General features: G+C 44.2%; 1 protein-coding gene across 4 annotated transcripts in view; it reads left to right on the top strand.

Moving 5' to 3' along the window:
* Nucleotides 1-3,092: 3,092 nt before the first annotated feature.
* ARL15 (ARF like GTPase 15) overlaps nt 3,093-13,763 on the top strand; it is a 229,800-nt gene continuing 219,129 nt past the window's right edge. For 2 of the 4 annotated variants that reach the window (XM_072860013.1, XM_072860014.1), the window contains exon 1: nt 3,093-3,493. Coding sequence is in view for 1 of the 4 variants with exons in the window: in XM_072860012.1 (XP_072716113.1) it covers nt 3,482-3,493 (12 nt within the window). In the remaining 3 variants the exon portion in view is untranslated. The remainder of the gene's footprint in view (nt 3,494-13,763) is intronic. The other 2 variants (XM_072860010.1, XM_072860012.1) reach the window with 2 other exon arrangements.

Here is a 13,763-nt window from a genome sequence, read left to right as displayed (position 1 = left end):
TGATTATTTTTCAAGTTTTACAGAAATAATTTTTGCAGCAGGATTTAACTGAAGATACACTCACACTTCTGTGAAGAATCTCACTTCACTTTTTGGAACCAGAGTTATTACCTAATAGCCACCGCATGAAGTTTTGCCCCATTAGAATACTTTGATCTTTTCCCTTCTATCTTGACATGTTGGTTCCTGCTGACAAGCTTCTTTATGAAGATAGCTAACACTGCATTAGGTATATATTCCAATAAAAAATTGAACTTCTTTTTAGATGAAAGAAATCCTACAGGACTTGCTAGAAAAATCTCAGCAACATGTTGACTGCTATGTAGGCTAGAAGGCATGTGTTGTAGGACTTGTATTCTGCTTACATTCTGCTATTGTTCAATGTTAATCTTCACTTTATGTCATAAAAAGAATGCACCATAAGGCTACACAGTCATTACTCGTGTGTTTATAGTGAACAGGATGACTAATATCTAAGCTGAGGCTTGGTTTCTCTCTCAACCAAGCCTGTGGGATTTGCAGTGTATACATTAGAATTTTTCTGATTTTGTAAACTGATGTTCTGTTCAGCTCATGAGGACTTAGTTTGTAAGCTAGAAAGAAAATTGCATGTGTAAAATAGTCATTTGGGAATAAGTATTTTTTCTGCATGTATAAACACATTGCATCTTCATAATCAGATATATCAGATTCATATAAAGCAGAAGGGTCTTCTAGTTCGTTTTCTCCAGATCTATATCAGTGCTAACTAAGCCAAACCTGAGAAATGTTTATGTAACTCATAACCACTCTCAGAAATTCTACTACTTTTGGTTGTGATGTCTGTCCATGCTTGATTATCCTTCCCATTAAAGTGTTTTCCAGTGCCTGACCTAAATCTGCCTCACTGCAATGCAAGCAAATCACTTCTTTTCCCATCACAACATCCTCTCTGCAGGAACTCTCTACATATGGATTCTTTTTTCCCCTCAATCAGCTCTAGAAGAAGTAATTCCCAGTCCTTTCCCATTACTCTCATAGGAAACAGTTCTGAAATCTCTGCTTGCTCTTGATGCTCTCCTTTAGATTCTCTTCCAGTCACCCTTCATTTAGAGAAGTGTCTAAAGGCAGCAAGTCTCAAGAATGATGTATTACTGCTGCTAAAAATAGAAGAAATAAAGGGTTTTAAAGGTTAAGGGGAAAGCACTGCAAAATGTTAAAAATCACACGCAATGACAGAAGAAGAATGATGACATCAGTGTTTCTTGCAGCTCCCTTGTTGAATTATTGAGAGGAGTACTTTAGCCACCTCTGTTCACCCTGTAGTTCCCGCTGTCAAAAGGACATCTCATGATCAGCAGAAAGTTGCCAGCAATGGCTGTGACTACAGAGAAAACAGTCAGAATACTGAATAGCAGGAAGGGCCAAGCCTGTATCCCTCCTTCCACCCCTTAGCTATTAAAATACTAAAATTAGCACATTTCTTAATGATTCAAAGTAAACAAGTTAATTTGTACTCATCTAAATTAAGTTTTATCTGCTATGCAGCTGTATTTGACATTGATTCCCAAAGTAAGGAGGGTCAAAGGAAGCAAGTTTTTTCTAGACTAGATACATGAGGAAAATGAATTATCCATTGGCAAGAACTATCTGCCTTTTGAGCCGATGGGGGGAACACCTTATTAACACTCTCTGACACTGACTGGATGTTGTAACTGAGCCTGCTTGCAACAGGCCTTAATTCATTACAAAAATCAGAGCAGCAATTGCAATTACACTTCCCTCACCCTAGTCTACTACATGTAGACCAACTGCTTACTAATATCCTTACAAATACACATTCCTGTTTGCTCCTGAATCCTCGTTTAGTCCTTTCCTCTTTGCTCCTTTCCTACTTTTGCAATGCTTTTTATTACACTGTGGGATTTTAAAAAATTATCTCACTTGATGCTGTCTTTCTAGATTTCCTTTTGCACAGTCACACTGAGAAGTTTCCTTCCATTTCTCCAGCAAGACAGGTGTTACTGCTAACATTACAAGTTTGTGGAGAATCCTATGGGTCAGATGTCAGCTTGCAGGACAAGACACCAGCGTTGCTTTCACAGGTAGTTGGGGGAATTATGCTATAGGATAAAGATGATAAACTTCCTACCTGCCTACATCAAATTTCTCAGAAATAGGTTTACTCGCAGCTGCTGCTGAGTGTGGTTTAGCTACGCTGGTCCCTCCCGACAAGAGCTTGTTCCTACTGAGGTTAATAACGAAACTCCTGTCCCTGCCCATCAGGAACTAGACAGCACTGGCAAGCCGGACCGCTCTCTCCGCGGGGCGGGGAACCCCCCTGCTCCCAGGGCGCTCCCTCGGCCACCGAGCGGCTGCGGGCGGTGCAGGGCCGCTGCCCCCCCCCCCCCCCCCACCCCAGAGCGGGCCGGCCGCAGCGCGACGCCGGGGCACCCGCGGCGGGGCTCCTCCTGCTCCGGTTCAAAACCGCCGGGCGCCGGGGGCAGGCAGAGCGCGGAGGTGCGGGCTCCCACCGGCGCGGCCCGCCGCGGCCTGCGGGCCGGCCGCAGGCACCCCCCGGCACGGGCCGGTCCTGCCAGCGCCACCCGCGACTCCGCTTAGGCCACGCGTGACAAGCGCCAGCCGGAGGGGTACCCCCCCGCCTGGCCTGGGAGCCTGCTCCCCTCTGCCCCAGAGGCCAGCGGAGGAGACCCCTCAGCGCGGAGCAGGGCAGCACCTCCGGCGCGGCCGGCAGCCGGAGCCTGCGGGCTCACCCCGCTCCTCCTCCCGCGACGGAGCCGGCTCCAACGCGCCCCTCGCCCCGCACTGACCAGGCAGCTGCCCCGCCTAGGTGGAAGGCCCAGTCGCCTTCCCAGGGCGGGGGCGGGGGCCGGGCGGGGGCAGGAGCCGGCGCCCCCACCCGCAGCGCCGCCGCCGGAGTTCCCTGGGCCCCGCCGGGCGCGTACGCCTTTAAGAGCGTCCTCCTCGCGCCCCACGTGTGCGATCAGCTGATAGCGACGTCGCGCGGGGCGGGGCGGGGCCTCCGGCAGCTGGCGAGCGCTGGGGCGCGGCGGGTGCCGGCCTGGGGTTGGCTGTGCCGGGCCCGCCCGCCCGCCGCGCGCCCCGCCGCCGCCGCGCGCCCCTCCTCCCGCCCCACGCCCCTCCCCCCTCCGCGCGCGCAGGGCGCTGCGGCGCGCTGAGGTGCGGGCGGCGGCAGCGGCAGCGGCAGCCGCAGCAGCAGCGGGCGGCTCTGACAGCGCTGCCGGGGCAGCGCGGGCGCCCCCGGACCCTCCGCTGGCCCTCGGGGCGGTGGCGACCGAGCCTCCCCCGGCCCTGCACCTTGCGGCGGCGGCCGAGCCCCCCGCGCCGCCCAGGCGGTGGCAGGAAGCGCCGCTCCCCCTGACGGCGGGGCTCCCGGTGGCCCAGCGCCGCTGACAGCCGGGCGGGCGCCCGCGGCCCCGGAGACCTCCTCGGCAGCGCGGCGCCCGGCGCCACCCGGCACATGGATTACCTGGTAGGTCCCCCAGTGGGAGTGGGGCGCCCCCCGCCGCGCCGCCCCCCGCCGCCGGCCCGTCGGACATCTTACCGAGCGCGCCGCGGCTGAGGCGGCGTCCCCGGCGGGGAGGGGGTGTGGAGGGGGCAGGTGGGGCGGGGGGCAGCCGGGCCCGGCCGCGCTGCCTTCCCCCGGCCCTCCGGGCTGTTAAAGGGCGATAAACCGGTAGCGTTCCGCTGAAGCGTGCGGCGGCCCCGCTCATTTGGCCGCTATTAGGTGGCTAAAGCCCTGACCCGGGTCGCTGTTTTTTTCCTAAATGCATGAGCTTAGGGTACGCTTGAATGAACTAAATTGTCACCCTGGGCGGGATCAGCCCTGCGCCCAGGCAGCTGGCATTCAGGGGTAACGTTTATTGCTCTTTAATGAATATTGGCTTCATTCGCCTGCAAGAGATCGTATCGCAGGCGCGCACTTCAGGCTGGGGCCGTGGCTGGCGTTCAGGCTCACCGGCCAACACTCGGCAAGTAAACCCTGTGGCACGGCTAGGTAGGGAGCTGATGCCTTTATTTTAGAACGGTACCTGCTCACCTGGCCTTTTCAACACAACAGCAGGAGAGCGTAACGGGCCCATGCCATCTCTCAAGTTTTGTTGCTTTGAGCGCTAGCCTATAAACCGTGCCCCCTCCTTCGTTGCGAAGTGCTGCGAAGAGTCAGCTGGGCAGTAAGGAGAAGGGCTCTTCTGGCCACCCCTTTTTGCTGTTGGTGTCTGGTGCAACCAGTCAGGACGTATCTGGAGTCGCAAACTTCAGACACCTTTCCAGTGTCTTCATGTGAGATGCGTGTGGGTGTAGGCTTTCAAGAGAGGTTCATCAACCAGTCAACAAAATCTCAGGAGATGCTCTCTTTAGCCAATTGCTTTGAAGATTTGCCGTATTGAGATGCGAGCTGCATGCAGTGGCCAACGTTGCCTTCTCTGATGATGAAATTAACTAAATCAGAAATATATTAAATATTCACTTAAATATTATTCTTGTGTCCATGTAGCTTAGATTTATTTTTGGATTTTCAGCTTTATACCAAAAAAATGTTTTAGGCTTTCCTTCCTGAGTTCGAATAACAGAGAGAGAATAGAAAATGAGTCCTGTGTGGCAGAAATGGTAGGCAGACTTCTCTTTAACAACCTAGTTAATGAAATACCAATAATAAACTTGCTGTGTGCCAAGTGCAGCCTTGTAGCTCCTTGAGAGCCTGGAGCTGTTTCTTAGATTTTTTTTCCTTTATAAACTTATATCCAGATGAAACTGGCCATCATGTACTTTTTTAAATGCTTGCATTAACCTTTGTGACTGCTACAGGCTGTTGTGTGGAAGGCCAGCCACTCTGAAAACAATAAATTTAATAAGCCTTGGAAACTGAGAGCATGTTTTTGTATTAAGTAAAGGGAGGAGGGGATTAAATAGCTCTACAATTTTTTTCCCTTACTTTTTTTCTTCAGTTGATCCTTTCCCTCTTTTCTGTTGTGTTGGTAATGACCTTCTTCGGTGCCGTCTCTAGAAAAAGTCAATCTTCAGGATAAGATATCCTGAGTGTTCATGCAATTTTTGCTTACTCTTTCTTTTGTATCAGGGACTATCTCTGAAGACAGACTTTCTCAAGGCCTCATCAATTTCGCAGTGCATGTTATAGTGCTATACGAAACACAAAGGATTCTTTTGATGTAGAAGTTGTTACAGATCAGCCAAGTTATTTTTTATAGATGGTGAAGGCCAGGGGTTGAGGATAGTAGTTTAGACAAGGTGCTGGCCCACTGGTCCTCCAGGACAATCCAAGATGCCTTCATCTATCACTGACTGGCACTTGTTGCTGGGGTTTCCATCCTTCTTATACACTAGGAGGCCCTTAATCTTTGGAATACTTGTTGCAACTGACATCAACTCTTTTAAACCAAAGGAGAAAAAAATAGGAAAGTTTTTAATTTTTTGCATCTGTGTATAACTTGGAAAGAAAACAAATTCTGTATGGCAGTTCAAATATTTTCTCATGCATTTGTGCAGAGGACTTCCCCTTCCAGTCCTCATCTTCACCAAATGCAGGAGATTGGTCCTCCTTTGCCTTTCTCTATTAATGGTAGTAGATGGAATGGCTCTTTTTGGTAATGAACAGCAGGTTCAAGCACCGTAGAAAGTCTGCTCTGACAAAAAGAATTGGTGGTGGTGAGTTAGGGAACTAGTTGTCTATAGCCCACTTTCAGCCTGGAGGACCAAGGTGTTGCCACAGTCTGCCCTAGTGTGAAGAAGGGCCTACTCTTTATTTATGCAAGACTTGCAGTTATACTATGGACGTTAACCTATAGATATAGAACAACCACCTCATTATTTTCATAACAGCAGCAGCAAAAAGCTGTACATGTTAAGGAATTTTGTGGTTTATGCATATATGTTGGGATCTTGCACTTATGTGGGCTTCAGAACTTAAGCAGAAGGACCCTTTGCTGGTTCCGCATGTTGGGCACCTGTGTCCCAGCCTGCAGGCAGTGAGGTTTTCTCCTCTGCCTTTAGCATGAAGCAGACAGCAGGGCAAAGGATGCAGTTGTTTCTGGCTGCAGTAGTCCCTTGACAGAGCATTAGACAAAGTTTTGGTTAGCAGTGGGGCTGAATGAGGGAGTTTAGTGGAAGGAGGCTAGGATAACTGAGGTCACTGGTTTGCTGCAGCATGGACTCAGGAGTCATTCCCTCTTGACAAGGAGTCTACCCTCAGCTAGCTCTTCCCAGACTTGCATAGGAAGGTTCTTTTCCTGATTTTTCCTGGATAGGGCCTACGTTGATGGAGACTTTTTTCTCCTTCAAGGAGCTGATCTGAAGAAATACTGAACATCTGCAGCACCTGCTAATATCAGCAGGCTACTGAAAATGCTCAAAACCTGCTCAAGCCAAATCAATTGGAGCCAGCTTAGACTATGGCCCTGACGCTTGTATGGGTAGATACCCAGAACCTGTGTAGGACCTCTCCTACTTACAGTGTGATCCTTGATTTATGGTTTATGCCATTTGATAAAGCATTGGTATTAGAAGACTGTCTTCTGTGGCGCTCTGGTCTGGTTTTGCATTGTAACAGAAGAGTAGCATTGGCCCCTGTATCTTTAATAGCTAGAAGAGGCTCTTGAGCCTGGTGCCTCTTTTATTTTTGTATTGATATAATTATGGTGTTAGAAGTGGTGTGGTTTTTTGTGGTGGTTTTTTTTTTTTTAATAAACATAGCTAAACCAGGTTCAACCTCTAGAAGAGAATGCATCTTCACTCATTTAGAGGCACCTTTTACTCATACAGTTTATTCTTGTATTGAAGTTATCTCCTTTAAAACATACTATGTGAACACAGCTGCATCAATGTGGATTTGTAGATTTTTGTGACTGCGTAATCCTGTAGTGTATCTGCAACCTTATTCTGCTTCATTCTTGCTGCATTGTGTCTGGAAGGATTATAGTGCATACATAGACTGGTGTTGGCTGGCCTATGTTCAGGAGACTATGCTTAATTTAAGAAATTATCGCATGATGCATCTTGTGAAAAGCATGGCATGTGATCAGTCTTGCATTTTTTGCTTGGAGAACTTGTGGGGAAACAATAGCAATACTTCAGGTTTTCTTATGTGATACTTGCAATGCAAATTTTAAGCTGCTGAGTAGACTTTCACAATATACTTCAGTGGCATCCTCTGCACTAGATAAGGATCTGACACTGAACAGTTGCATGTATCAGCCTGATCTGTGTAGAGCTTTTAAAAGCTACCTTAGAGGATGATGTAGAAAATTGAATCAGTGTGACCACAAAAAAAGAAGAGACCTTATATGGCACTGAGAGCTTGTAAGGTAAATTTGATAACCTGTTTAATTTTGTATATTTAGCATTTTTAATATGATAGCTTGTCCTTAAATTGTATCCTATACTATGTAGTTGCATATAAAAATGTTTCTTGGGCAGGTAATGAAGACTATATTCCAACCTGAAATGGAAGATAACACTTACTGCAAGAACAACCACATCAGCTGCAGTGATTTTTTTTTTTCTGTGGGTTTTTTTTTTTCCCCCTTCTCCTTGAAAGTTAAGCATGAACATGAGTATTTCAAAGTCAAGAGAGTGTACACTCTTAGAACGGTAGAATCCTTGTTGCTTTGTTTGGGATTGTTCTTTTAACTATAAGAAGTTTGGATTTTTTCGATTCTTTGTACATTTGTTAGCTGTTGCGAACTATTTTACTTCTGTGTGTGTGCACACAGAAGCTAAAATTTGGGTAGTTTTTGAGTAAATTGAACTAAATTTTCAAATTTTATATGAATAGGCCTTGAAGTGACTTCAGAGTTTCTTAGTTTCTGAACGGTCTTGACCGCAAGTTCTGGATAGTTAGCGTTCAGGCAAAGTCTTTCTTGACTGGGGAAAGCTGCATATACCAAGCTGTGGTGTTCTTAAAAACATTAGGTGATAATAAAAGAAAAAAAAACCTTTCTGAGCAACTTTTCTTTCTTGGACAGCTTACCTTTAAGACCTTCCCTTTTATTTAGTTGGACTCTTTAATTTAATGGGACAGGTTTGATTTGGAAAGCGGTAATACAGGATAGATCATGATCACTTAATGGTTCTGATCTACTTCAAATCCTGTCTTTCCATTGCTGTTGGCTGTTACGTTGTCTGGTATCTGCAGGCCATAGAAAACATTCTTTCTTACACTACAAATGGCATTATGGAGGCATCTGTTTGAAGGTTAGAATCTTACTTCACTGAAACTTTGTAAACCAGTAGCTTCTGTTCTTTGAATAAGGAAAGATGGGGGAAGGTCCGTACTAGGAACCCTGGATTTTTCCTCTGAGGCATGTACAGGTGTTTGATGTATCACCTGCAACATGAGCCACAAAGGTCTATGTAGCCTTGCCCTCTTACCATTTGCTAAACATCCCTCTCATATGAATTTTGTCTTTTGTCATGTAACTATAGGGATTATTTGGGCTGTCTGTTGACTGGTCTATCAGCTATAATATCTTTGACATTTTACACCCTCTGTAGAGCACAATGACTTATATCTTTAGATACTATCCCTCCTTGAGTTTGGAAAGCTGATTAGGCACAAGGATGAGGGGTCTGACAGTTGTTTCAAGATGAAGATATAGCTGAACGCAGGAAAGAAGGCAACTAACAAGTGTAAGATCAACTAGTGTACAGGGTGCATGCAACTCTGTTAACGTTTGGATCAGATGAAAATTTTTGAAGTGAATCTTAGTTACCACTACTTACTGTACATAGGTTTGCATTTCAGAGTGATCACAGATCACATGAACTTGATATTTTTCAGGTGAAACCAGACTGGAAGATACACTCAACTAATGGGTTTTCAGCCCACAGGACCAGATCAGCACTAGTCTGAAGCAAAACGCCTGAAGTACATAGTATGAATACTTGGCCTTCAGCATCAGCTCTTGCTGTGCTGCACTACTTGCTGTTATATACATAGCCAGGGTCACTTAATTGGAAGTGAGAGTGCTGCTGCTTCTTACTGCTTTCTGCATCAGCATAGCAATGTACAAAGAAACCCAAACCAAACTTTTGAGACCTTCACCCAAGGAAGTTGTTGTGGCTAGGTTCCTGCTGGTATTTCAGCTCTATGAAGCATAATATTCAAATCTAAATCAACTGGGAAGAGCAAATGGTATCAGTTCTGGGAGATAACCTCCCCTGAATGAGCATGCTCTGATTTACGTAAGTTTGGGAGTTCAAGAACCTGATCTGGTTGAAGACCTGGAAGAGAGGTGCTCTGGAAAACAAATCCTCCTCCTTGGTAGAATCTACCTAGCCAGTATTTCAAACAGTTTTTGCTGAATGAAAGATGTAGTCACCCATATAGAAAGGTTAATAAAAATAAAAATAGTGATGACTTAACTCACTGGAAATTACCTGGCTGAAGATAGGCTAGCAAGCAGAAGTGTAGAATTCCTTTGCAGAAGGTAAAAGTCGAATGCTGTATTTGCTCATCCTGCAATAGGAAGCATTACTGAATTTCCCAGGTAAACTTTTGATTCAAAGGTTGCTGTTACAAACAGTGAAATTTGATACAGCTTCCTTGGGAACACAAAAGAATGCCTTAATGTGATTATAATTTCTAGCACAAGATTCTGTGAAGTCACAGGAGTATTGCAGTGCCAGAAATTTCATTCTTTTCACATACAAACACTGAAGAAACAAGTGAATTAGCACGTTTAAAATGAAATTACAAAATGGTAATCAAATTACCATTTTGCCTTTTCCATGATGAGGATTGCATTGGAGTGGTGGATGTTATTACATCAAAAAAATGTGTCCCAGTTTCTGAAAATGTGGTAGTCTGTGTTTGTTACGCATGGCCCTATAGTGTCCTTGTGAATTACTCCTGGGTGCAATATGTGTTGGGCCCCATATTGCTCTGCAGTGTGCTGCTCCTGAATTCTTCAGTCAGAGCTCCAAGCTTGAGGCAGCATGGTGATGCATTTCACAAAAGGTTAGAAATGCAAGCTTTTAATAAGTGAGAAAATCTGTATTTAGTAAGGACAGAATATTCCTCCTAATACCCCATGCTGATTACCATTTTGGCTTGTCGTCAGTATCATCAGCTCATGTTTTTTAATACTGCCAGCTTGTGATGTTTATTCTCTTACAGCCTGAGTTCTGAAGTTTTGTGGTTATGTGAGAATATCAGCTTTCCATTAACAAAAGAAACATTTTAAGTTTCAAACTGAAAAGCACAAATGTGAACCCAAACAGCTGTGAAGCTGTAAGGAAAAAAACGTATGCACTAGTTAAAATCTTGTGATTGTTTGGGTTTTGGCTCATAGTATTCTGGAGTATGTTGGTTTTGCTTTTTTTCACTGTGTGTGCAGCAAAACTTTCTGAAGTGCAAACTGTCTGACCATATAAAAGTCCTTGGGGACATAAATAGGGTATTTGCAGTTGAATAAGAGATTGGCTCGTCTCATGCTGGAGCTCTTCAGAGTACAGAACTTTTCTGTTGTCTCACTGGCAGCCTGGTAAGGTGACTATATTAATTGCCAACACGAGGATGTAAGTAGCTTCCTGCTATCTGAGGAAGAGACACAAAGCAGGAAGTCTAGCTGACAAGACCTCTTATGTTTAGATGCAGTCCTCCCCTACAGCTTTGTTGCTTATAAGGACAGACAGCAGGAAGGTCATGAGTCTTTTGAACAATGCTTTGTTTTTATGCTGTATGTTTTGGTGGAGCAGTAGGAGAAGAATTTGTTCACAAGACCACATTAGCTTCTGGCATTGGAGAGTGTGGGGAAGCAAGATGGCATCCAAGAGACAGTAGGAACTGTTGATACGGGGAAATGATTTTGCAGATCTGTTTTTTTTTCTTGTTACGACATTTTGGATGGAAGAAGCATCTGTTTTCTATGTTTTTATTAGCTTTTACAGCAACTACTTCCTAGTCTTTCTTTATATGATTTTTGCCTCTAGTAGAGACGAAAAACTTTGAAGCAATTAAAAATGAAGTAATCATTCTGTAAACTGTCAATAGTAAGTTTCATAAATGAGCATTGATAGTGCTGCTCTGGCAGTGAATAAGAGGGAGAGGAGAATGCAGAGATTACGAAGGAATTTCAGGTTTGTAGTTGAATAAACTGTGTATGCTTTGGATGGGCTGATTCAGAGACAAATATTAGAGTGCATATTGAACCTGGGAAAAATCATAGTACCCCTTTTGATATTGGTAATAAAATGGCAGGTGAAATTCAGTGTTTATAAATGCAAAGTTACATATATTTGTGGTAGAAGTCACGTGACAGTACAGATGCATGGGATAGGCCCTAAAATACCATCAGTGCTCAGGAGAGGGAAGGAGGATCCTTCTTTAAAATGTCATCTTAACCCAGACATCTGTCAACACGTTTAGAGTATTAAGAAGCAAAAATCAAACTTTTACACTGCTTAAATGCAAGGTTTGCTGTTGTCTTAAATGCTACATTTCTGGTTGCATAATCTCAGAAGGAGTATTGTAAAACCGAAGAAGATACAGAGAAGGATGACACAGTAATTGAAAGAAAACAATTGCTTGCATACAAGGAGGGATTAAATAGTTACAGCCCTTCAGTCTGAAGAAGAGAGCTGAATGGTGTGGGGAGGCAATAGTATAGACATCTTTGAAATCGTAAAGAGAGGGTAAATAAGCTAGAAGTCATTTCTCCCAATAGAAGATCTTGATGACAGTTATAATCCAGGAACTGCTTTTTCCCATGGGTATAGTTGAATTGTGGGGCTCACTTGTGCAGTAACATTAGGGAGGCCGAAATGAGTAGGCTATGAATTTGTACAGTGTCTTGGAAGACAGGTCCGTTGCGGGGGGTATTAAACATGATGTTCAGATGTGATGGTAGGCTTGTGGAGATCCTGAAGCTGTGATTGCTGGTACCTGAGGATGTGTCCATGAGATATGATTCCCTGTATGCCCTGGTGCTTATGCTGTGTGCTAAACACTTCCATCCCTCCTCACTGAGAGGACAGCTAGGTCTGGTTCCAGAACAGGAAACTGCAGTTAGAAGATGGAGATATTCTGGATGGTGTCCAGGAGTGCTCCCCAGTGTAAGCAGAATTGCATTGACTGCATAGGAGGTGAGACTTTTTAACTCAGAGGGATTTATGAAGATACTTAATCTGCTCCAAGGATGTGTACCTAAAGGGTTCCTTCTGCTTGGAGGTGCTCCCTTGACATATGAGCAGAGGCTATTGGCCTTCCAACATTTGTATCCTAACCAATTTATGACTTTTAGGTAAGGCCCACATCACTGCATGAACCTGAAACTGAACTGGCAGCCTGTACAGAGTGATGATGCACTCTACAGCAAGTCATCTCACAGGGCTTTATTCTTGCCTAGAAACTTGCTTAATTTCAGGTTTCAGCAAGACTAGAGAAAAGGTCCAGAATTCTTGAGAAATGTCTATTCTGTTCTTGCAGCTATTCATCTTGTGTGGGCTAATCTGCATCTTTTCACTGTCTGAACCGTTGCAGTCCTGGAAACAAGTCATGGAAAACTGTTCTAGTGAGAATATTGCCTAAAAGAGGGGAGACCATTGTTCTCTGGTGCATCCACTTGATTACTTTTTATGATGACAAGAGAGTTCTTGGATCCAGTCCTGTTTCCTGTTCACATATCATTGCCATTCCATCAGCATCAGGTTTCTTCTAGTCTCTAAACTCAGATTTATTTTTCTAATGATTAGGTACGAGAAGGTCGGTATTTTAAAAATCTAATTATTCAGCATTAAAGGAGAATATGAAAATATTTTGTGTGTCTTTTATCTCTGAGAACTGTATTAAAAAAGAATTTGGAGAGTATAAATTCGAAAAGTTATTAATGGAATGTGCTAGAGGGCTGTGATATCTTGTGCAGAAAGAGGAGCCTTCGAGTTACTACTTGGAGTTCAGTACACAAGCTTAGCAAACAGCAGTTCTGGTCAAAGTTCCTGCCACCTGTACTGTAGCGTAGTTTTGTGTGCTTTTGGGTACCAACACGTTCTTTAAAACACATAAGCACTGAGAATTTCTTTCAGGGCTCCATATATAGACGTACCTTAAAATCTGCATATTGTTTACACTTGTATTGCTAATTTTCACATTTCTTATGCACTTAAAAAGATGCAGATAAGAATGGAGGTGGGAAAGCTTTTTGCCTGGAAGGTCCAGTAATTCCAAGTGATTACTGGGGTGGACTACTTCTTTATAAATGAGCAGGAGGGCATCTTAATCTTTATTTTACTAAAGGAACATCACCAGAAAAAAACCCAACAACTTCCTTTTCTCATATTGCTTCCTGGTTTTGTGGTCTTGGAACTATAATTAATGCCATAATTTATTTAGGATTATGGCAAAGCAAGCTGAGGCCAAGGTGAGTATTTCTGTTGGTTGGCAGAATTGAGGATACCAGTGCCTGCAAGGTGTCAAGTCTTTTGTGTCTTTTCCGAGAAGCTGATTAGGATCCCTCCCCTGCTTTTGCCCAGCAAAGTTCTTGAGACTAGTGCTTTCAACTTGGTGATTTCAACTTTAAGTGATCAGTTGCAGAACACGCCCTATTAATCTCTTCAAAATTTGCTCTCTTTTAAGTATTATGCGTAGAAATTTCATTTAGTATTTGCTGAAGATATAGATATTAAAACAGTGAATTTTTGCAGTTGCAGACTAATGTGTGCCTGTATCAGAGCTGTATGAGTTATTTTTGTTTCAAACACCAAATACTGAAATTATTTTGTACTGATAT

The sequence above is a fragment of the Ciconia boyciana genome, chromosome 4 (assembly GCF_034638445.1).
Source record: "Ciconia boyciana chromosome 4, ASM3463844v1, whole genome shotgun sequence".
Taxonomy (NCBI): Eukaryota; Metazoa; Chordata; class Aves; order Ciconiiformes; family Ciconiidae; genus Ciconia; species Ciconia boyciana.
Note: the sequence above shows the minus strand (reverse complement) of the source record. Positions and strands in the feature narration are given on the sequence as shown.